The following is a 20875-nucleotide window of genomic DNA, read 5'->3' as shown; positions in this document are numbered from 1 at the left end:
AAGAAGAACAGACACCAATGCGCTGATAAATCCTTTTTAATGCTAATAAATGAACTCAGCACATCAGCTTCCTGTTTGGATAAATGAGCTCTAAGTCCTGATTGGTTAAAAATCTGAAAACAGCCAATCAACAACAGGCTATAACTGAACTCAACATCATAACATGGAAAAATATTTTAACAAAAATGTTTGCACTCTGTCAGCCTGTACACTACACTACCCATAATGCTCTGAATAACCCTGACCTTTTGAACCATAAACACTACATATTCTCAGAATTTCTCTTTTCTACTCTAAACATGAAGAAGCCTGCATTGATGGTCTAACAGGAAAAGGCGGGGCCATAGCAGGGACCAGCCGCCAATCACAGCAGCTCGTACTGACGCAGGTGCATGCGCTGGATGATGTCACGACAGTCGTTGAAGACGCGGCGGATGTTCTCCGTGTCCACGGCGCAGGTGAAGTGAGGGTAGCAGTAATGTTTCCCGTCGGCGCTGGCCGTGCTGATCCTCTGGAACACATTAGAGGGGACGCTTTAGTGGGAACACGGTAAGAGGGAAGATATAGGAGGGAACACATTTGAGGGAACTCGTCAGTTCCCTGACCACCATCGGTTTTACCAGGAACTCGTCTCTGATGAAGAACTTTGCTCGGGTCACTTTGGGGTCTTCGCCAACATCTGGAACAGCTGGGAAACAGACATGGATGTCAGAAGCGCTCCATGTTCCTCACATGTCCATCAGCACATGCGTGTTCGCTCTTACAGTCAGGAGGAGACTGGTAGTTGCTGAACTCTGGGAAATAATCCTCCAGCTTGGACTTCCCGGCCAGGATCTTGTCAGCCAGGACGTCCTGCTTGTTGAGGAACAGAATCACAGAGATGGTCTTCAGGAACCTGCAGCCAATCACAGAGCACATGAAGGTCAGCGCGGCCAATCACAGGTCAGATAGCTGAGACAGCTGTTCAGAACCACCAGCACCTGTTGGTCCAGATGGACCTGAACAGATCTAGGGACTCTCTGAGGCGGTTGGTGGAGTTGTCCTCCCTGATGACCATGTTGTAGCTGCTGCTGGCCGCTACGAAGATGATGGCCGTCACATCTGAGGGAACCAAACGGGCTGAGTTCTGCTGGCACTCAGCCAGCAGCTGATTAATGCTGCTGCTGCTGCAGCTGATTAATGCTGCTGCTGCTGCAGCTGATTAATGCTGCTGCTGCTGCTGCTGCAGCAGCTGATTAATGCTGCTGCTGCAGCTGATTAATGCTGCTGCTGCTGCAGCAGCTGATTAATGCTGCTGCTGATGCTGCTGCAGCTGATTAATGCTGCTGCTGCTGCAGCTGATTAATGCTGCTCCAGCTGATTAATGCTGCTGCTGCAGCTCTTACCGTTGAAGCACTGGATCCACTTCCTGCGCTCATCCCTCTGACCTCCTACATCAAACATACTGACACACACACACACACACACACACACACACACACACACACACACACACACACACACACACACACACACACACACACACACACACACCTTTCATTTCCTGCTTAGAACATGGTGGTTCTGACCTCAGATCCAGAACTTACTGGAAGTTGACTTTGTCCACCTGAAACCTGGTCTCAAAGATCCCAGATGTCAGCACCCTGCAGCGCAGCAAGTCCTGCAGCAGAAGAAGAGTGAGGCGGAGCCACGGTGGAAGCTGCAGCCTGATTGGTTGGTCTCTCACCTGGTCGGTAGGTGTGTAGTCCGTCTTCCTGACAGAGTCCAATCGGTCCAAGAAGCTGGAATCCAGAACACACGAGGATCAGTAAAAGGCTTTACACCTGGATCATCACAGTACAGATGGGAGGGGCTTAATGCACAGGGTCCTTACTACTTGGCGCAGTCGATCAGCTGGTATTCATTGGAGCGTTCATAGCACACCTTGATGCCGTCGTCCTCCCACAGTTTCTGGGTGTGCTCAAAGAAATCCTGGCAGAACAGGAGAGAGAGCTGTGAGCGCCCCCTGCATGCTGCAGAGGGACACAGCAGCACCTGGTTCAGGGGGGGTGGCACCACATCACAGGTGGGCCTGATGAGCCACCCTGATCTCCTGGTTACTCCGTTCTGGGAATGCCAGAAACTTCTTGTTGCTCTGATCCATTCATCCGTTCCAAACCAGAGCCTTCCTTCCTTATTGGACCTTTCAGTCTCATTTTCTACCAGGGTCTTATTTCTTGCTGGCTCAGAATGTCTTTATGACCTCCTGTTGGTACCAAAGATCCCAGTTAAACCTGGTCTGTTCTGTCTCACATGTCCATCAGCCACACTGGTTCCTGCTTCAGACTGATGGAGGACAAAGACAACAAACAGAGAATGAAGGTCAGAAGACCAGCTTTGTCAGTCTGGGCTGCCTCTAAATGACAAGTGGCACCAGGTCCGTTAGTACGGCAGGTCAGCGAGTACGTAGACACAAACAGGTTCTAGAGGTTCTAGAGCTGGATGTCTATCACGGATGGGTCTGTGTGAAGGCTCCTGATTGGATGGCAGCAACAACAGAGTGAGGATCCCAGTGTCTCACGAACCAATCAGCAGAGCACAGAGGAAGTGTGAACACTTGTTTGGTGAGTGAGGACCTTGGAGACGATCTGTTTGGATAATGAGGCCTCAGGCGACTCTCAGCTGTGTGCGTCTCCGGTGAACTGGTTACATCATGTCATTACCGTCATTACAACAAACAAGCTGGTCTCCTGGTGCCGCCTGGAGCCCTTCAACCGTCTACCTGTTCAGGACGGGTGTCACCTGTCTTTCCTCTGAGGTCTCCTTTGCTGCTGCAGGGAATATTACCAGAAACACTGTGAACCCAAACCGTCAGAACCAAACCGTCAGAACCAAACCGTCAGACCCAAACCATCAGAACCAAACCGTCAGAACCAAACCATCAGAACCAAACCATCAGAACCAAACCAAGTAGTGAGGAGAATGATTGGACCTGGTTCTGAGGGGAAGTAGAGGTTCTGCTGATCAGAGATCAATAACCTGCGCAGACCCTCCAACCTGCTGCCTCTGCTGCAGACACACCTGAGTGACATCACAGCTGACATGACTGAGCTGTGCAGGTGGTTTTACCTCCGTGTAATCGAAGTCTGAAAGCGGAGCGATGCTCTTCATGTAGTCCACTCTGAACTGGTTGCCAGGGTTTCCCAGAGGGACGGGCGGAGTCAGCGCAGTCATGGCCGACACGATGGTCTGGAACAAAGACAGAAGCTGATTGGCCGATGGAGCCGACGGTCAGGACGAGGGCGGAGACGTGTCCACCTGGAGGACCAGGTCCTGCTGGAGCCAGGACACCGTCGTCATGACCCCGATGACCTTCATGACCCCGATGAGCTTTATGACCCCGATGACCTTCATGACCCCGATGAGCTTTATGACCCCGATGACCCTCATGACCCCGATGACCTTTATGACCTCGATGACCTTCATGACCCCGATGACCTTTATGACCCCGATGACCCTCATGACCCTGTGCTCCGGTCCGACTCACCACGATGGCGTCCTTCACGTTCTTCCTGATGTCCTGGACCTTCTGCTGCTTCTCTCTGGGAACAAACCAGAGTTCATGAAACCGGTTTGGTGTCGACCCGGTTCCCACAAACCCAGACTCACTCAGTGTTGAAACCGTCCACATGGAGAATCCTCATCTGCTTCACGATGGTGCTTTTACCTGATTCTCCTGCACCTGCACAACCACACAGAGGACAGGTGGACAGAGAGGAGGACAGACCAATGGGGGGTAGAGAGGAGAACAAATGAAGCCTGGACCGTCGAGATGATGACAGGTAGAGGGACAGGAGGACAGACAGGTGGACAGACAGGAGGACAGACAGACAGACAGGTGGACAGACAGGAGGACAGACAGGTGGACAGACAGGTGTGTCACCCAGCAGCAGCAGACGGTGTGTTGCTTTGTACGCTTGTCTCTCCTTCTGCAGCTGCTTCTCGATCTTCTTGTTTGCTTCTCTTTTGGCCTTTTCGTCGAGTCGCTCTTCGTCCGTCTTCCCACCTAAACACCCCATCTCTACTGGAACCACTGGAACCAGAACCGGGTCAGAGATGAGACCGGTCAGGATGGAATCCAGTAGGACCAGAACCAGATATCAGTTCAGCAGATTAAAGCAGTTAGAGACCCAGTAGGACAATCTGGACTCTGCTCTGGTTCCGACCCGTCTGGGACATCAGAACCTTCCGGCTGTAAACGGGTCACTGCATAATCTAAGTGGACCCAGTACGGCTGCGGTCCCAGTGGACTGACCTTTACCTGCTGGGAATCAGCGACCCGTCTAGCCTTCAGGTCCGGTTCCGCTCGTCCATCCAAGTCCACAGAAACGGGTCACAGAAGCAGTGACGGCATGGTCCAATCTGCGGTCCGGTCCGGTTCAGAGAGGAGCTGCTGCAGGTTGTGTGATGTTTGCCGAGTGAAACACCTGAGCAGCTCCGCCTCCCCCTGACGGCGCCTCATTAGTCGTCTTCGTCTTCGTCTTCTTCTTCTCTTTTGGGGATTTTTCTGTTTGGCTCCAAGCTGCTTGACGACCAGCAGCAGAACCACAAACAGCTTTGGACCTGCTGCAGGGGACAGGGTGGGGGACGGGACGCTGCTGCGAGGGACGGGGCGTCCTGCTGCGAGGGACGGGGCGTCCTGCTGCAGGGGACGGGGTGGGGGACGGGGCGTCCTGCTGCGAGGGACGGGGCGTCCTGTTGCAGGGGACGGGGTGGGGAACGGGGCGTCCTGTTGCAGGGGACGGGGCGTCCTGCTGCAGGGGACGGGGCGTCCTGCTGCAGGGGACGGGGCGTCCTGTTGCGAGGGACGGGGCGTCCTGCTGCAGGGGACGCTGTAGGGGACCGGTGTCCCGCTCTGTCCCCATGTCCAGCACATGTCTCCAGCAGGTTCCTGAGCCACGGGGACATGCAGGACAGCAGCTGGATGTCCCCGCTGTGCGCAGCGTGTCCTGCAGGTTCTGGTTTGGTTCTGGAGGGTCAGCCTGCGGTGCAGCTGCTGCCCCCTGCTGTCAGGTTGTTAATACGGCTTGATGGAGGTTCCCCCCCTGGTGGCCGGCTGTCGCCACTGCGCCACGCATCACCATAGCAACCAGCATCAGCACCACGACAACCTACATCACCATGGAAACCGGCACCAGCATCAACATCACACAGAGTTTAGATTCAGCCTTTAATAGTTTGATTAGAAGAGAAAATGATCAGAAACTAAAAGATGCTGGAGGTCTTCCTCCTCCTCCTCCTCCTCCTCCTCCTCCTCTTCCTCCTCCTCTTCTTCCTCCTCCTCCTCCTCCTCCTCCTCTTCCTCCTCTTCGTCCTCCTCCTCCTCCTCCTCCTCCTCTCCTCCTCCTCCTCCTCCTCTTCCTTCTCCTCTTCCTCCTCCTCCTCCTCCTCCTCTTCCTCACTCAGATCCCAAAATGTCTGCTTCTCTCCGGTCGATGGCGGAGTCTTCAGCGGTTGGATCAATGTGTCCTCAGCTGGTCGGAGTCCAGAATCTTCAACCTGAGGAGAAACAGACTGAAGATCTGGACACAGGTAACCTTAACTCTGACCCAGCAGAACCAGAACCCACAGCTCATATCAACCCAGTGTTTTCTGGACCACTGGGGAGAACCTCGAACCCAGTGGGGCCCAAAGCGGGTCCTGGAGGCCCGGCATCCTGCACGCTTTGACTCACCTGGATCCAATGACGGCTCAGTAGAAGAACATGGACCTGCTGAGGAGGAAGTTGCCTCCAGCAGGGAGGAAGTGACACATGCAGGATGCCGGTCCTCCAGGACCCGCTGTGGAACCTCTCCGTCCAAACAGAATTTAGTCAGAACCCAGTTTGTGTCTAGAACCCGGTTCATTTCGTTGGTCTCCACCGTAGGACCCTATATGGAGTCCGCTCCAAACATCACAACTGAACCGTCCTTTATAGTTCAACTGGACCGGGTTCTATTCCGGCCTAGCCGATCATCTGGACCAGGTTCTGGACCGGGTTCTACTCCAGTTGCAGCAGGGAGAACCGGACCAGGACCCATCAGACTCACTTCTTCAGATGTTCCTGACAGAACGAACTGAGCTGCTCCATCTCAGAGTGGAAGAACGTCTGCAGGACAAACAGGAAGTGGTCATCAGTGGGATGGAACCAGTCACACCAGTTCAGAACCAGCAACCTGCCACATACCAGAATCTCAGAATCCATGGAGTTCAGACTGATGGAGTTCTGCTCCAGTTGCTTCAGATGATCCGTTACACTGTTTTCAAAGCGCCGCAGCAACGACAACCTGAACACACACACACACACACACACACACACACACAGAACAACAACTCGTCCGTGATGACTGGCAGATTTGTGGAGGTGGGCGGAGCTTGTGGAGGTGGGCGGAGCTTGTGGAGGTGGGCGGAGCTTCAGACTTACCTGTGCTGGTGGACGGCTGTGAGCAGTGAGGACACATGCTGCTGACAGTCCCTCAGGGACCCGAGAACCTCAGCTTGGACCTCCTGCCAGCAGCCCTGAGATCAATCCGCCTCGTTAATTACCGATTATTGATGAGCAGCAGAGCATTGATGAGAGCAAGTGTGGCTACAGACAGTGAAGCGCTGCTCCAGCTGGGCTTTGAAGGACTTGAAACGCAGCAGTGATGTCAGAGGTCAGGTGTGACTCTGCTCCGCCTTCTGCTTAGCCTCCTCCATTGTTGGCTCCACCTCCTTTCCTGGGCAGCCAGGTGAGCATCAGAAACATTCAAGAAACAGAACTTAGCATTGAACTACCTTTCATTGGCAACTCAGACTCCGCCCAGTCCTGCAGAGGCTCCGCCTTCCTCTTGGAGGGGGTGACGCCCTCGGCCTGGTCTGACAGGTAGCCTGTGGTTCAGAGTGTTGGTTATTCTGGACAGACTGGGCCCAGCATCAAACATCATTGATTTGAACATGTTTTATCAGTGCAGCCGTCATCCAGGTAAATGAACAGGTGAGACCTGAATCTGCAGCTTCTCTTTTCCTCAGGCTTTCCTGCAGAAGAAGAAAAAACAGGTAAACATGAAAAACCTATCAGGTTTGACTCCAGTAAGAAACAGGAAATGAACCTTGATAGATGGGGAGCTGCTTCCTTCTTCAAGTCCCTCCATCAGGTGCTGCATCACCGGAAGCTCCGCCCCCTGCAGGTCACCTGTTGGGGGCTCTTCCAGGTTCTCCAGGTGAACTTCTGGACCGTCGGCTCCATCAGGTGGATCCAAAGGTGGCTGGAAAGCAGCTGAACCAGAAACCTGAGAGATTCTCTCTGACGGACCAAAAGACCAGCCCGGTCACCACCGGGTTCCTCTGACCGTTGACTCACCGCTGAACTTAGGAGTTGAATGAATCATCTGGTCAAACAGAACTTCGGCTCGGTTTGAAGCCGTAGGCTGCAAAACAGAACCTCAGAGTTAGAACCAGTCAATCGGTCGGTCATCGGGTCGGTCGCTCGGTGGCGGGTCACCTTCAGGGAGGTGGACTCGTCCTCGCTGCTCGGAGACGACAGCGGTAGAACTGAGGAGAGAGACAGATGAGTTCATAAAGCCGTGGACCGTTCCGGTCCAGGCCCGGCAGTAAACATGGCGGTGTTGTGGCAGTCCGGTGGTGATCTGGGTGGAGGTTCTGAGCAGAACGTGACTCACTCTTCAGCTGACTCTTGCTTGGCGGCTTCTTGCGGCTGTAGGACCGAGCCGAGTGCGCGTCTGCAGAGGACGAGGTCCGGACCGCTCCTCCGGCGCCGGATGCACTGGGCTGTTTCTGAAAACACCAACAGTTCCTCAGATGAAGCTCCGCCTCATGCTCAGACGCCGCCGGCAGCAGTGACCAGCAGGAGGCGCTGTTCCAACATGCAGGTGGCGCAGCAGTACATTGAAGACTCTCCCTGCGGCCTCCTCCAGCTCTTGCTGGTGTTCAGGGTCAAAGGTCAACTCCACCACGTGACTCCTGGTGTTCAGGTGTATGATGGGATTGGTCAGCCTGATGCAGAGGACCGTCTCTGCCCAGGAGCATGATGGGAAAACAAACAAACCAAATGTCACTAAAATAAGTCACATGGTGGCTCTGATCTACTCGTTCTAGTTCTGGGATCTTAATGAGTGATGAAGGCCACAGAAACATCATCATCATCCGAGCTGATGTCACTGATGGAAACCAGGAGCTGGAAGCCGACTTCACCACTATGGTGTTAATGCAGTCACAATACTGCCCCCATCAGGCCGTTCTGTGCTACAACAACACTGTCGCTAATCTAATCAACCTGAAATGCTGCACAAAGAACTTCAGGAAGCCCGAGGTTCTGTCACACTGTCCAGATGTTCTTCCATCTTCTTACCGTTCTGTTTGAACTTCAGACTGTAATAATCCACGTCCTCCATCTGCAGGTGGATGGAGTCCCAGAGAAAACCCTGGAGAACAAACAGAACCCGGACCAGGACATCAGATTGTTTCAGCTACCAACAAGGAGAACCCTAAAGACCTTCCATGTTTCATTAATGTTCCCATCAGAGGAACCCATGGTTCCTGTTGGGCCAGCACAGAACCAGAAACAAAGAAATCCCTCTGGATAGTTTGAGCTGCAATAAGACTTGCTTTTCTTTAATGCCACAGAAGGAGGCGACTTTGTATTGCTGGTTGGTGGGATGAGGGTAAGGGTTGGGTTTAGGGTTAGGATTGGGTTTAGGGTTAGGATTGGGTTTAGGGTAAGGGTTGGGTTTAGGGTTAGGATTGGGTTTAGGGTTGGGGTTAGTCACTGGAAGTCTTTCCTTTTCTTTTCCAGAGCTAAAATTGAAGCCCAAACCTCTGTGTGAACAGCAAACAGTCTGTCTCAATAAATCAGACCCACATCCTGATCAGGCTTGTCAGATTAATATTACCTTTTGAAAATGACCTTTTAGCAACTAGTCAACACACTATGAAATATACATATGTTAAAACGGAGGTAATCTGATTAATCTCAATAATGTCTCACTTGGTGATGGAAATGCTGGCAAATGAACTTTTCAGTCCTAATTTATGGAACCAGCCTATATTTGCTGAATTCTTACCTACAGATGAAAATGGTTTAATAATTCAGTGATATTTTTTATTAAGAATAATCACATAGTTGCCTTTTATTGACTGATTTTATCAAGACAACATAAACAGGAGATTCTGTAACAATTAAAACATGATTAAATATTTCAAAACAGAATAAGTAACTTTTGTCTAAACCAAATGAATCAAACTTTGTATTGATTGAGTCCACAGCTTGGATCAACCTTCTGTCCTGCTGCCTTCATTTAATATGGCAAATATTAAATACACAAAACCTCTTGTGGGTCTGGTTGGGACAGCAGGTGAGTAGACTGACCATGGACATTCCTGACTGCATGCAAAGCAACAGCGCATGTCAGTCGGGTTACGTCCCGTCCACCGGGTCACTGAGACGATGTCCAATTTATGTTTCAGAAAGGAATTTTAAAAAGCATCAACTGGTTGTTACTGCTTGGAATTCAGCTTGCAGCTGCTGCCATCTACTGTCCACACAGTGCAGGACATCCAGGAAAAGAGCTGCAGGACATGTTGGTGGGGACATGTCCCCCTAGTCCAGGGTTAGTGGGGACATGTCCCCCAGTCCTTCAGGAAGTTACGCCTCTGGAGGAACCAACCTGAGGATCATCGATGAAAAAGCTCACACATCCTGAACCCACGTTGAAGTCGATCCAGAACTTGTCCAGCGTTTCATCTTTGGGTCGGAACAACTGCAGAGACAGCAGGATGCAGTGCTCTGAGCCGGGCTCAAAGTTCTGCTTCTGGGTCCAGTGACATTGGTACCTGTGTGGAGCTGAGGAAGGCTCTCAGGCAGGGGACGGTGTACACTCTGATGGACAGAACCAAACATCACCAGGAATTAGTCTGGACCATCTAGAACTCACTCAGATCCTAAACTGACCAGGAATCAGTTTGGATCTGATCTAATGCAGTTCCTATAATCCTGAACTGCATTATGGGATGTCACCTCCTCTGGTCTCCATGGTAACGGTTAATGAAGTTCAGGAAGCGTCTGCAGTCCTGCAGGTGAAGACAGGTCAGAACCAGGTAGGACAGGTGTCCACACAGAGCAGTGAGACACTCACCACCTCAAAGTCGGCGTCTCTGATGTCACAGAAGGTGGATCTGATGTCACTGCTGTCGAACCACTGATTGGCTCTCTGCTCACGCTCTCTGCGCGGCGTGAGGCGACACAGCGCCTCCACAAGGCTGACCTGAAACTCATAGTCTGAAACAAGAAGGAACATTTCTACACATTTCCATCACCTGATCCAAAGTTCCCCAGGATCCAGAAAGCAGCAGGAAAGTTCTTGACCCAGAGGACCACGGGTCAGCGGTCCTCATTTCTACTCGGAACCATCCAAAACATTGAACAGATCAAGCTCACCTCCAACCGTCACCACAGCAGCCGCCAGCCGAGACCTGCAGGTAAATATCCACAGGTGAGCTCAGCATCCACTCACTGACCCAACTTGAAGGTTGGGACCCAACAGAAGCCTCACAGGTTCTGGTCCTGGTCGTTCTGGATCAGCCTCCTCTGCTGCCGGCTCAGGGACTCCAGGATGCTGTTAAAGGTTCTGATGGCCTGAAAGCAGAGAGGGGCTTCACGGTTCACCAGCAGGGGGCAGCAGCGTGCTTTAGGGTTATCATGGTTACCTCCAGTCGCAGAGGGAAGTGAACTCCGCCATCCAGAGCCAGTGAGCCAGGTGAAGCAGCAGCACAGACAGCTGGGCAGCTAGAGGAGGCAGTGGCGTTAGACACCTGAGCAGCAGAACCAACATAGGAACCAGAACCAACCGGACCTGGGAGAGGCGCCTGGGCCAGGAGCTGAGAGACAAAACGGACCACAATCAGAACCCACCCAGAGGACCAGAACCCACCCAGAGGACCAGAACCCACCCAGAGGACCAGAACCCACCCAGAGGACCAGAACCCACCCAGAGGAAGGTTTCCAGTTCCAGGACTAGACCTGAGAGAACGAACCCAGAACCCGGATCGTTAGGAATCATCCCAGAACCAAGAAAATAATGAAGACAAATCAAAAGTCATGATGATTTCCTTCTGACCTGCTGCAGATCCATTTCAGTTTCTGGACTATCTGGATATTTCTAATATAGATACATTATTACTAATATTTACTGTTAATATTTGTGGAAATCAACACAAACTCGACTTCTGCACAGAAATGACAGGATCAGATTCATCCCTCATGTAAATTACCCAATAAACTACGTAACCTAGGTAACAGCAACATTAGCATTGTTAGCCAAACATGATTTGCAGACATGGAGCAGCTAGTGATCGTTTAGCTAACATTAGCTGCATCCAACAGCTTCACTCAGCCAGACGGAAACGGTGCAGTGTTTACTGTCTGTTGGCTCTGGCTAATTGCTGAACACCAGACAGAGCAGTTCAGAGGTCAGAGGGCGTGACGCCGCCAGCATTCAGCTTCTATCTGGAATCTGGAATAAGAGCAGAGCAGCTGCTCAGAGTTGATCATTGATTGTTTCATAATCAATGAAACAATCAATGATCTGATGTTTCTCTAAATGTTTCAATCATTGACTTTGTATTGTTATGATGTAAAGCTCTTTGAACTGCCTTGTTGCTGGAAGGTGCTATACAAATAAAATTGAATTTGATATTTATTTGTTAGCAGGTGTTTAAAGATGGATCATGCTGAGGGAACCTCTCAGAGTTTAAGCTCCACCTTCATGACGGAGGGAACAGTTTATGGGAACATCAATGGGAACTCATCAGCCATGTGCTTATTGGACTCCAGGCCCCATCATGTCATCAGACTGGGTCACCAGCAGGACCCAGAACCCACAGGGCTGGTGACACCGGCCCACCCGGCAGACAGGGACAGGCCCAGTGGACAGGCCCAGTGGACAGGCCCAGTGGACAGGCCCGGCGGACAGGCTGGCCTGCAGCGGTTCACCGGCAGAGGAAACAGTTCTGATAGAAAACCTGTTGGTTCTGGTTCGGATTGGTTTATGGAAGTAAGCCGACCCAACCCATCTGGTTCCATCTTGTTGCTGCAGGTTCTCAGGTGGTTTCAGACTCCGGAAGCCTGAACCGACAGCCGTCATCCTCCTGGAATGAAGCTCAACCTGTTCAGAGTGACATCGTGTCAGTGCAGTTCTGAGGTCCATTCTCCATGGTTCTGGCTCCACTTCATTATTTTCTGCTGAGAAGAAGAGTAAGTGTTTCCTTTTACTCTGCCTGACTACACTGGGTTGAAGACCAGAGCGGATCAGACCTGAGACCAGTCCAGCTCTGGTCTCCAGTCAGTCCTCTACATGGAATGCAGTCGGGCCAGAAAGCTCCGCCCTGCCAGCTCCGCCCTGCCAGCTCCGCCCTGCCAGCTCCGCCCTGCCAGCTCCGCCCTGCCAGCTCCGCTGTTCAGTGACGCAGTCGAGTCGACAGCAGCAGCTCAGACTTCAGGTTCTGTTCTGCTGTGAAGGAGGAAGAATGGCTCAGCAGGGGATTTCACTGGACCAACACATAGTGAGGTGTTCCATCTGTCTGGATCTACTAAAGGATCCAGTGACCATTCCCTGTGGACACAACTACTGCTCCGAGTGCATCAAAAACCACTGGAAAGAGCAGGACCAGAAGGCGGTTTACAGCTGCCCTCAGTGCAGGGAGGTCTTCATACCCAGACCAGTTGTGGGAAAGAACATCATGTTAGCAGAGCTGGTGGAGGAAATAAAGAAGATCGCGCTCAGAGATGCTCCTCGTCTTCATCAGTACGTTGGACCTGGAGATGTGAGTTGTGACTTCTGCACTGGGAGGAAGATGAAAGCCACCAAGTCCTGCCTGCAGTGCCTGGCCTCCTACTGTGACCTCCACCTCCAGCCTCACTACGACTCTCCAGCTTTTAAGACCCATAAGCTGGTCACAGCCTCTGCAGAGATGCAGGAAACATCTGCTCCCTGCACAATAAAATGAAGGAGATCTTCTGCCGCAGCGACCAGTCCACCATTTGCTTCCTCTGCTCTATGGACGCACACAAAGGTCATGACACCGTCTCTGCTGCAGCAGAGAGAACCGAGATGGCAGGACATCTGGCAGAGAGTCCAGGAGCGAGAGAAGCCCTGAAGCTGCTTCAGAAGGAGGGCGACGCCATCGCCATCTCCGCCAGCCACACGGTGCGAACATCCAGGCAATGTTCAAACAGCTGCTGCAGCTCCTGGTCCACAGAAGCTGTGACGTCCAACAGCTGATCGGATCCCAGCAGGAAGCCGAAATGAGGCAGGTTGAAGAGTTTCAGCAGAGAGTCCAGCAGGAAATCTCGGAGCTGACCAGGAGAGATCATGAGCTGGAGAAGCTGGCACTCACTGAGGACCACGTCCAGTTCCTACAGAGGTACCCCTCTCTGGTATCACTGGGTCCATCTACTGACTCAGCCATCACTATTCGGTCTCCAAACTACTTTAAGCAGATAACATATGCTGTCACTGAGCTAATTCAGAAACTACAGCAATGGACCAGGATCACCAGGACTACACCAGTCCTTCCACATCCACCAGCTCACCATGGGATCATCCCATCATCACCACCAGCAGTACTCCCCAAAGTTGGTTCCTTGGAGTTGCCACCAAAATTCACCCAAAACCAGAGAGGCCCAAGGATTCAGCACCGCCTGGTCCTCCACCCCTCGCCAAGTCCAAGACTGCACCAATGAAATCATTTGATGACAAGGTCCTCATGCCTTCAGCTTTCTCCAACATTATACCAATGGAACAATATTACAGATCTTCTCGGGAGTCCAAGATATTCAAATCAACATGTCCAACACCAGGACGTCACCTGCAGAAGGGCCCCAAGCCTCCAACGTCAGAAGAGGCCACACTTTTATCTCCAGCAGTTTACCAAACACCAAAAGACTCAAGTATTGTACCAACAGCACCAATTTACACATCAAGTGAGTCCAAGACAAGCAGCAGCTTTCCCTGCACCGACCGAGTTCAATGTGTGTCTCCACCCAGAGGTTCCCCACAGAATCACTCCAAGCTTTCCTTACCAATGTACCCAACACCAGATCCATCTAAAGGTCAAACATCAGACCTGACAAAGCGTGAAAAACACTTTTACACCACCACTGGGTTACCCATCACTAGATAAGTTCAAGGTTTTACCTCCAGCAGCTTGAAGATATTTGAAACTTTGGACCTAGTCCAAGTCAAGGTGGACTTCTTCTTTATTACGTGACACTTTTATTCAATTCGACTAAAGTCTGAGAGAACCTTCATGGATCCTCGGACAGGATCAATAAAGTAGGTGTTTGGTTTATGCAGACCAAAAAATCACAACGTTCCTTTGAGTGCTAATAAACCCAAAGGTTTTATAACCAGAACAATTTAAAGTGTTTTATAAAACTGGTGCTTTGTGTTCTAAAAGCCAATGATTCGACCCAGTCGGTTCCCCATCAGAACCATCTGGTGGGTCCAACAGAGTCTGATGTGTCTGACGGGGATCTAGCAACAATTCTGAACATGATCATCATGTAACCAGTGAATGATACAATCAGAAAATAAAATCATTTTTCTGCATAAAAAGGTTTTGATGATTAATAACTGCTTCTAAATCCTCCCTGTCCAGGATGAGCAGTGAGACCAGTGAGACCACCGCTGGTTCTCCCTCACTGGTCTCACTGGTCTCACTGGTCAGCGACGCACCGGATGCAGGGAGGCGTTCTGGAATCGGTGAACACTGGAACTCAGTCCAGATGTTGACCTGAAACCTGCTGCCAAGAGGAACTCAGGAGACATTCTGGAGTGATGCTGCTCACCAGGAAGTAGTCAAAGAACTCCTCTGTAAGGGCCATCAGGGTGGTGGAGCCTTCCTGGAGGTCGGAGGTCAGCAGGTCGTGAACAGCTTCGAACCATAACATCACCTGAGCAACAACAGAAAGGTGAGAGCAGCACAGAAGACGACCGATGAATCAGATCGCTGGTTACCTTAGCAGTCAGGCCGAGGTTGACCAGAGTCTCCAGGTCCTCCTTGTTCTCCGACAGAATCGATACAGATTTCAACAAGACCAGAACCCTGCAGAACCCCCTGCTGTGCAGCTCCTGAAACACAATCGCCATGTCTGAGCAGCAACCAGCAACACAGCAATGCAGCCCACCTGGACCTAACCATGGTGCTACCTAGCGCCACCTAGCAGCACCTAGCTCTATGTAGCTTTACTTAGCGCCACCTAGCAGCACCTAGCTCTATGTAGCTTTACTTAGCGCCACCTAGTGGCACCTAGCAGCACCTAGCTCTATGTAGCTTTACTTAGCGCCACCTAGTGGCACCTAGCTCTATGTAGCTTTACTTAGCGCCACCTAGTGGCACCTAGCTCTATGTAGCTTACTTAGCGCCACCTAGTGGCACCTAGCTCTATGTAGCTTTACTTAGCGCCACCTAGTGGCACCTAGCTCTATGTAGCTTTACTTAGCGCCACCTAGCAGCACCTAGCTTTATGTAGCTTTACTTAGCGCCACCTAGCAGCACCTAGCTCTATGTAGCTTTACTTAGCGCCACCTGGCACCTAGCTCTATGTAGCTTTACTTAGCGCCACCTAGTGGCACCTAGCTCTATGTAGCTTTACTTAGCGCCACAGCACCTAGCTTTATGTAGCTTTACTTAGCGCCCTAGCTCACTGGAAGCCAGAGCTTCCCGGTTCCAGTCCTCTGGCCCCCCTTGCTCTGCATGTTTTAGATGAGCCTCTCCTCCAGAACAGCTGAGGAAGAGGAAAAGGAAGAGGAGGAGGAAGAGGAGGAGGAAGAGGAGAGGAAGAGAGAGAGAGGAGAGAGGAAGGAGGAGGAAAGAGGAAGAGGAGGTCATTATAGGATGAAACTCCCAGAGCTCCAGAATGATCTGGACGGGTTCTCTGGACCGGACTAAAGGTTCTGCACAAACAGAGGATGATGGGCTTTTTGTTGATGTGTTGACCTGATGCAGGAAAGACCCAACACTGCAGACCACGCCCCTCATGGCCCCGCCCCTTCATGGCCCCGCCCCATCATGGCCCCCTGCGGCTCCTCCTCCCAGAGAGCCTGCCGTTACCCTTGGTAAGCAGGAGGTGCAGCCTGGTGAGGGTGGAGCTGCTCAGTCCTTCATAGTGAAGCAGAGAAACAAGTTGAGACGAATCGCCACGAAGCAAACAGTCGTCCATCTGGAGCTCAAACTGGGACAGAAACACAATCATCTGGTTTCATCCAGAACACACACACTGACTCATTCACAGATTATTTCACACACAGAAAACCCAAAGCCTGAAAACACATGTGAATCTGCCGACACCAGCAGGGGCGCCGTGCGACAGAACAACAGCGTCACTGAAATCTACTGGAGATCCACCAGTTATGATCAGTTATTGATCAGTTATTGATCAGATTCTGGTTCATTCCTTCGTGGTTCCGACTCTCTGATGCCACGAAATGCAAACTTTGAGGAACCGAACCGGGGAACCTGGTGGCGTTCCCGCAGCTCTGCTGAGATCAGGTGTGATGTTGGGCTGCAGACAGCAGGGGGCGGCAGAGAGCCGAGACAAAGACAGCTGGTCCAGAAAGGTGAAAACGGGCCGCAGCGCGTGGAGCAGACAGATCCGTGAATGAATGAATGAATGAATGAATGAATGAATGAATGAATGAATGAATGAATGGGGCGGAACAGCGGAGGCCGCCTGGACAGGAGATGTTTGTCCGGATCCTCTCCGTAGCTGGACGTTCACGGAGCTTCAGAGAACGTTCACGGAGCTTCAGAGAACGTTCACGGAGCTTCAGAGAACGTTCACGGAGCTTCAGAGAACGTTCACGGATCTCATCATCTTCAATAATCAATGAGAGCAAAGATCAATAAAACTGCTGGCTCACCATCGCGCGCACCCGTCTCCTCTCCTCTCCGTGCACTCAGGGTGTCGGGAGCGCGCACACAGCTGCACTTAATGAACTCATCAGCCTCGGGGCCGCGCAGCGGAGGACACAAAGTAGTTCAGGCCCGGCGGAGGGATATCATGATCAATAGGTGATAATCAATCAGACTTGTTTCATGAATATTCTGTCATATTTAGTACAAAATAATGGAATGAAGTAAAAGTAGAATTAAATCAACTAAGTTTGATTTAAATTGTAATAAAGTTGCAACTTTAAGATTTTAAAATTTGACATTTAAATAAATAAAGAAACAAGTTAATAAATAAAACATCTGGGATGAATATGAATCAGATGAATCATATTTTAACAGTTTGAGAACATTTTAAAGCATGAAAAAAAACAGAAAAGAGCTGAAAGTTTAAAATTTAAAGTTGAACTAAAACTTTATGCTGGGAAACAAGCAGGTTTTTTTCCCATAATGCATCGGGATTCACCTGATTGAAATCAAATGAAGAAATTAATCTTTCAGGTTTTACTGACATCTTTACATCAAAACCTGAAAGTGAAACTAAACTCGACTTTAAACGGATCCTGTAAAATAACTAAAAATCCAGGACTTTTTGTTTCTGTGGGGAATAATTATGACGCGACACAGAGACGATGACGTATGGATGAGGAGCCATGTTTGTTTTCCCACATAATTCATAAGTGGGAATATTTTCACATGATGACTCATAATGTTTCCTTATTACACAAAAATATGATTCAAATTTATTCACAACATTTAAAACAGTTTCAGATGTTTCTTTATTTGCGGAGCCAAATAATAATAACAATAATTATGATTATTAATAGTATCAATAAATCAGCAGGATGTCTCGCTGAGGCCTGTGATTGGTCAACACCTGCACAGGAGCTGAGCTGCTGACCAATCAGCTGCTAGGACGTGATGAAGAGGAGCAAACATCTTCATCATCAACATGGATGAGTATGACGTAATTACTGTTACGTCACTAAAAAACTAAATGGATCAAAACTGTTTATTAAAACATCCTCAAATTTGATTCTTTATTAATGAACAGGTTTCATAGCTGACCGGTTCGGACCTGATCCGGTTCGGACCTGATCCGGTTCGGACCTGATCCGGTTCGGACCTGACCCGGTTCGGTCTCCAGTTTGTGCTGCGCTCTAGAAACGGCTCTGCCATCAGAACCGAGTGCATGAGTTCGGAACCAGGCGGGACCCGCAGGTGGACCAGCTCCTCTGGTTCTGGTTCTGTAATTGTTGACTAATGAGTTTGTTTGTTTTGGTCAAAACAATCTCGAGTTTACAAAACAAACCTTCACCTGAACCTCCACACTCACCTGCGCAGCCAGATCTCCGGCCGAACCGGGTCGGACCCAGTCGCTGTGCCACCTGATCAGGTGAGGTTCTGCTGAAAGTCCTGAAGAGGTTCTGGTTCTGACCCGCCCCCTGTCCCCCTCTCCCCCTCCCTGTCCTGATCTCACCTGCTCTCACTTCTTACCTGCTGCGCTGCGAGCCGCTTCATCTGTCTGCGGTTCGGTTCTGACAGGCTTACCTTCCAGCCGGGCCGAGAGCCGGGACCAGAACCGCGACCACAACCGGGACCAGGACGAGGACGTAACCCAGAGGGAGCAGCAGAGCCGGTACCGGTACCGGCATCATGTCCCGGGGGAGCAGAGAGACGAGGCGGACTGTGTCTGTTCGGTCGGGATGAAGCTGAACTGGGACATCAACGACCCCAAACTACCGCAGGTACCGAGCCCCGAACCGGGCCAGAGCCGGGCCAGAACCGGGCCAGAACCGGGCCAAAACCAGGTTCTGTTTCCAGAACTGATGAATAACTGGGATAAATATAACCGTACGCTTTAAGAAATAATAATAATAACAATAACAATAACAAAAGTTATTATTGTTGTTATTATTTTAAATAAATTTAATAAACAATAATAATATAACGACAGTTATTATTATTATTATTATTATATTATTATTATTATTATTATTATTATTATTAAGCCAATCAAAGAATGAACAGTTTTTAAGAACTTTACATTATTTTGTCTTGGATTATTTTTATTATTAATAATAATTTGACTTATTAATAATAATAATAATAATAGTTTGAAGGTTTTTAATCTCGTTCCTCCTCGGATCCAAATGTTCTGATAAAATCCATAAGAACGGAATGTTTTGGGTCCGAATCAGAACCGAATCCAAAGCGGAACAGAAAATCTTCTGCTGCTAAAACCCGCTTTGGTTCGGTTCGGTCCGGTTCGGAGGACAGATAATACAACAAGAATCAGGATAAAAATTTAAACCAAAACGAGTCAGAACCAGAACCGCTCAGGGCGCCTGAACAGAACCCGAACCGACCGCGAAGAACCGGAACCATTTTATTCAAACTCCATAAATCCACGAGAATTTATTTCGGTGTTAAAAATAAATTCTGAGAATGAATTGATTTTTTTTATCGGGTTCAGTTTGGGCCACAGACCGAACCCTGCTAGGTTCGGTCCAAACGGACTGAACAGTTAAAGACCGAAAATCTTTTTCATTTAGTTTGATTTTATTGGAGTTTTTCTGAATTATTGAATTTTTGATCAATTCTTCTTTAGTCACTGAATGTGGATAAATGAGGTTCGGTCCAGTTACTGGCTTCGGTTCCGAAACTGGAGTGCTGGTTTTCACACTCAGAACCAGAAGCGGTCCAATAAATACAGATCCGGTTCCGAAGTTTGAAAAGAACCGAGAAAAAAAAAAGAATAATTCTGATAATAAATAAACAAACCAGAACCAGAACCAGAACCAGAACCAGAACCAACCGCTTAAAGAAAAGACACAAAAACACAAGAAATAGAAAAACTTACAATAAAAATGAAAATATTCATTTCGGGTTTTTAATAAATTAAATTCTGTTTGATCGGAAAATTGTAAAGAATAAAAATAATAATAATAATAACAATTACTATTATTAGTATATTAAAATAATATAATATAATATATTATTATATTATTATTATTATTATTATTATTATTATTATTATTATATACTAATAATAATAATTGTTATTACTATTATTATTATTAAATATTATAACAACAACAATAATAATATAATATTAATATATAATAATAACAATAACATTCATTATAATAATAATATAATAATAATAATTATTTATTATTATTATTATTATTATTATTATTATTATTATTATTCATCATCATCATCAAACCAACTCGGCTCTTTTCTATGACTTTGTGCTGAACTCCTGCCCCTGAGTTCTGGTTCTGGTTCTGGTTCTGGCTTTGGCCCGGCCTCCTGCAGCTCAGCTGTAATGGTGACATCAGAACCAGCTGTCTGGGTCGGGTCACATGTGAGCCGCGAAGGTCCAAAACCTCCAGCTGAAGTTCCGCAACACTGGATCCAGTCAACCCGTCTTGGTTCTGTTCGACCCAGTTGTATCCTAGTAACCAGAACATCAGGTCCAGTATGAATACTGCATTGTTATTGGACCAGCATGTGGCAAAATTGCAGAAAAAAACTGCATTAAGAGGGAGAAAGCTCCAGCAGAACCAGAACCAGAACCAGAACTGGGCTCAGATTAGAAGGCTGAGCAGAACCAATTGCACCCAGAGAAACTGTCCATCAACATGTCTGACTGTAAGAATGCAGCAGCACAAAAAATCACAAACCGGAACCAGAGGACAGACATGTGGAGACATGAAATAATTGAAATAATCCTAAAACTAAAGAAAACATAATCAACTATGAAGAGACAAAGACATTAGAGGAAACTAGAACAGAAACCAGGCTGATCGAATAATAATTGTCTGTTTTTGTGTCCCCTGTCTGTCCCCAGGACCTGAAACAATTGGACCAATTCCAGGAGTGGACAGACGGTTATGTCCGC

General features: G+C 49.1%; 2 protein-coding genes and 1 pseudogene across 2 annotated transcripts; 1 reads left to right on the top strand and 2 right to left on the bottom strand.

Moving 5' to 3' along the window:
* Positions 1-38: 38 nt before the first annotated feature.
* On the bottom strand, positions 39-4501 carry LOC129356761 (guanine nucleotide-binding protein G(olf) subunit alpha-like). Its single transcript, XM_055026320.1, has 13 exons — positions 4295-4501; positions 3923-4063; positions 3649-3721; positions 3527-3581; positions 3109-3228; positions 1874-1971; positions 1727-1781; positions 1587-1660; positions 1386-1444; positions 981-1101; positions 765-895; positions 621-688; positions 39-511 (listed from the first exon to the last, which is right to left on the bottom strand). Exons 2-13 carry the CDS (start codon positions 4056-4058, stop codon positions 365-367), a joined length of 1137 nt encoding a protein of 378 aa, XP_054882295.1. The 5' UTR covers positions 4059-4063; positions 4295-4501; the 3' UTR covers positions 39-364.
* Positions 4502-5486: 985 nt separating this feature from the next.
* On the bottom strand, positions 5487-15164 carry LOC129356767 (synaptonemal complex protein 2-like). Its single transcript, XM_055026325.1, is given in 26 exon segments — positions 5487-5538; positions 6069-6127; positions 6206-6305; positions 6443-6537; positions 6616-6654; positions 6656-6690; positions 6693-6737; positions 6796-6888; positions 7002-7035; positions 7110-7276; positions 7361-7427; positions 7502-7551; positions 7680-7794; positions 7905-8032; positions 8369-8441; positions 9684-9776; positions 9850-9895; positions 10034-10086; positions 10152-10294; positions 10454-10488; positions 10569-10651; positions 10723-10763; positions 10766-10801; positions 10869-10893; positions 14864-14968; positions 15033-15164. Coding segments are annotated over 26 exon segments (1944 nt in total).
* An 853-nt stretch (positions 15165-16017) lies between these two features.
* Positions 16018-20875, top strand: part of LOC129356766 (chorion-specific transcription factor GCMb-like) — a 10268-nt pseudogene continuing 5410 nt past the window's right edge.

The sequence above is a fragment of the Poeciliopsis prolifica genome, unplaced genomic scaffold (genome assembly GCF_027474105.1).
Source record: "Poeciliopsis prolifica strain line A6 unplaced genomic scaffold, Auburn_PproV2 SCAFFOLD192, whole genome shotgun sequence".
Lineage (NCBI taxonomy): Eukaryota > Metazoa > Chordata > Actinopteri > Cyprinodontiformes > Poeciliidae > Poeciliopsis > Poeciliopsis prolifica.
This window is presented reverse-complemented; position numbering and strand designations above follow the sequence as displayed.

Bases quoted from the DNA above. Each gene is read 5' to 3' on its own strand.
- LOC129356761 (XM_055026320.1), bottom strand. From the start codon at position 4,058: ATGGGGTGTTTAGGTGGGAAGACGGACGAAGAGCGACTCGACGAAAAG. The intron at 1,782-1,873 runs GTAAGGACCCTG...TCTGGATTCCAG, and splicing joins CTGATCGACTGCGCCAAGTA to CTTCTTGGACCGATTGGACT. The intron at 1,661-1,726 runs GTGAGAGACCAA...CTTCTGCTGCAG, and splicing joins ACTACACACCTACCGACCAG to GACTTGCTGCGCTGCAGGGT.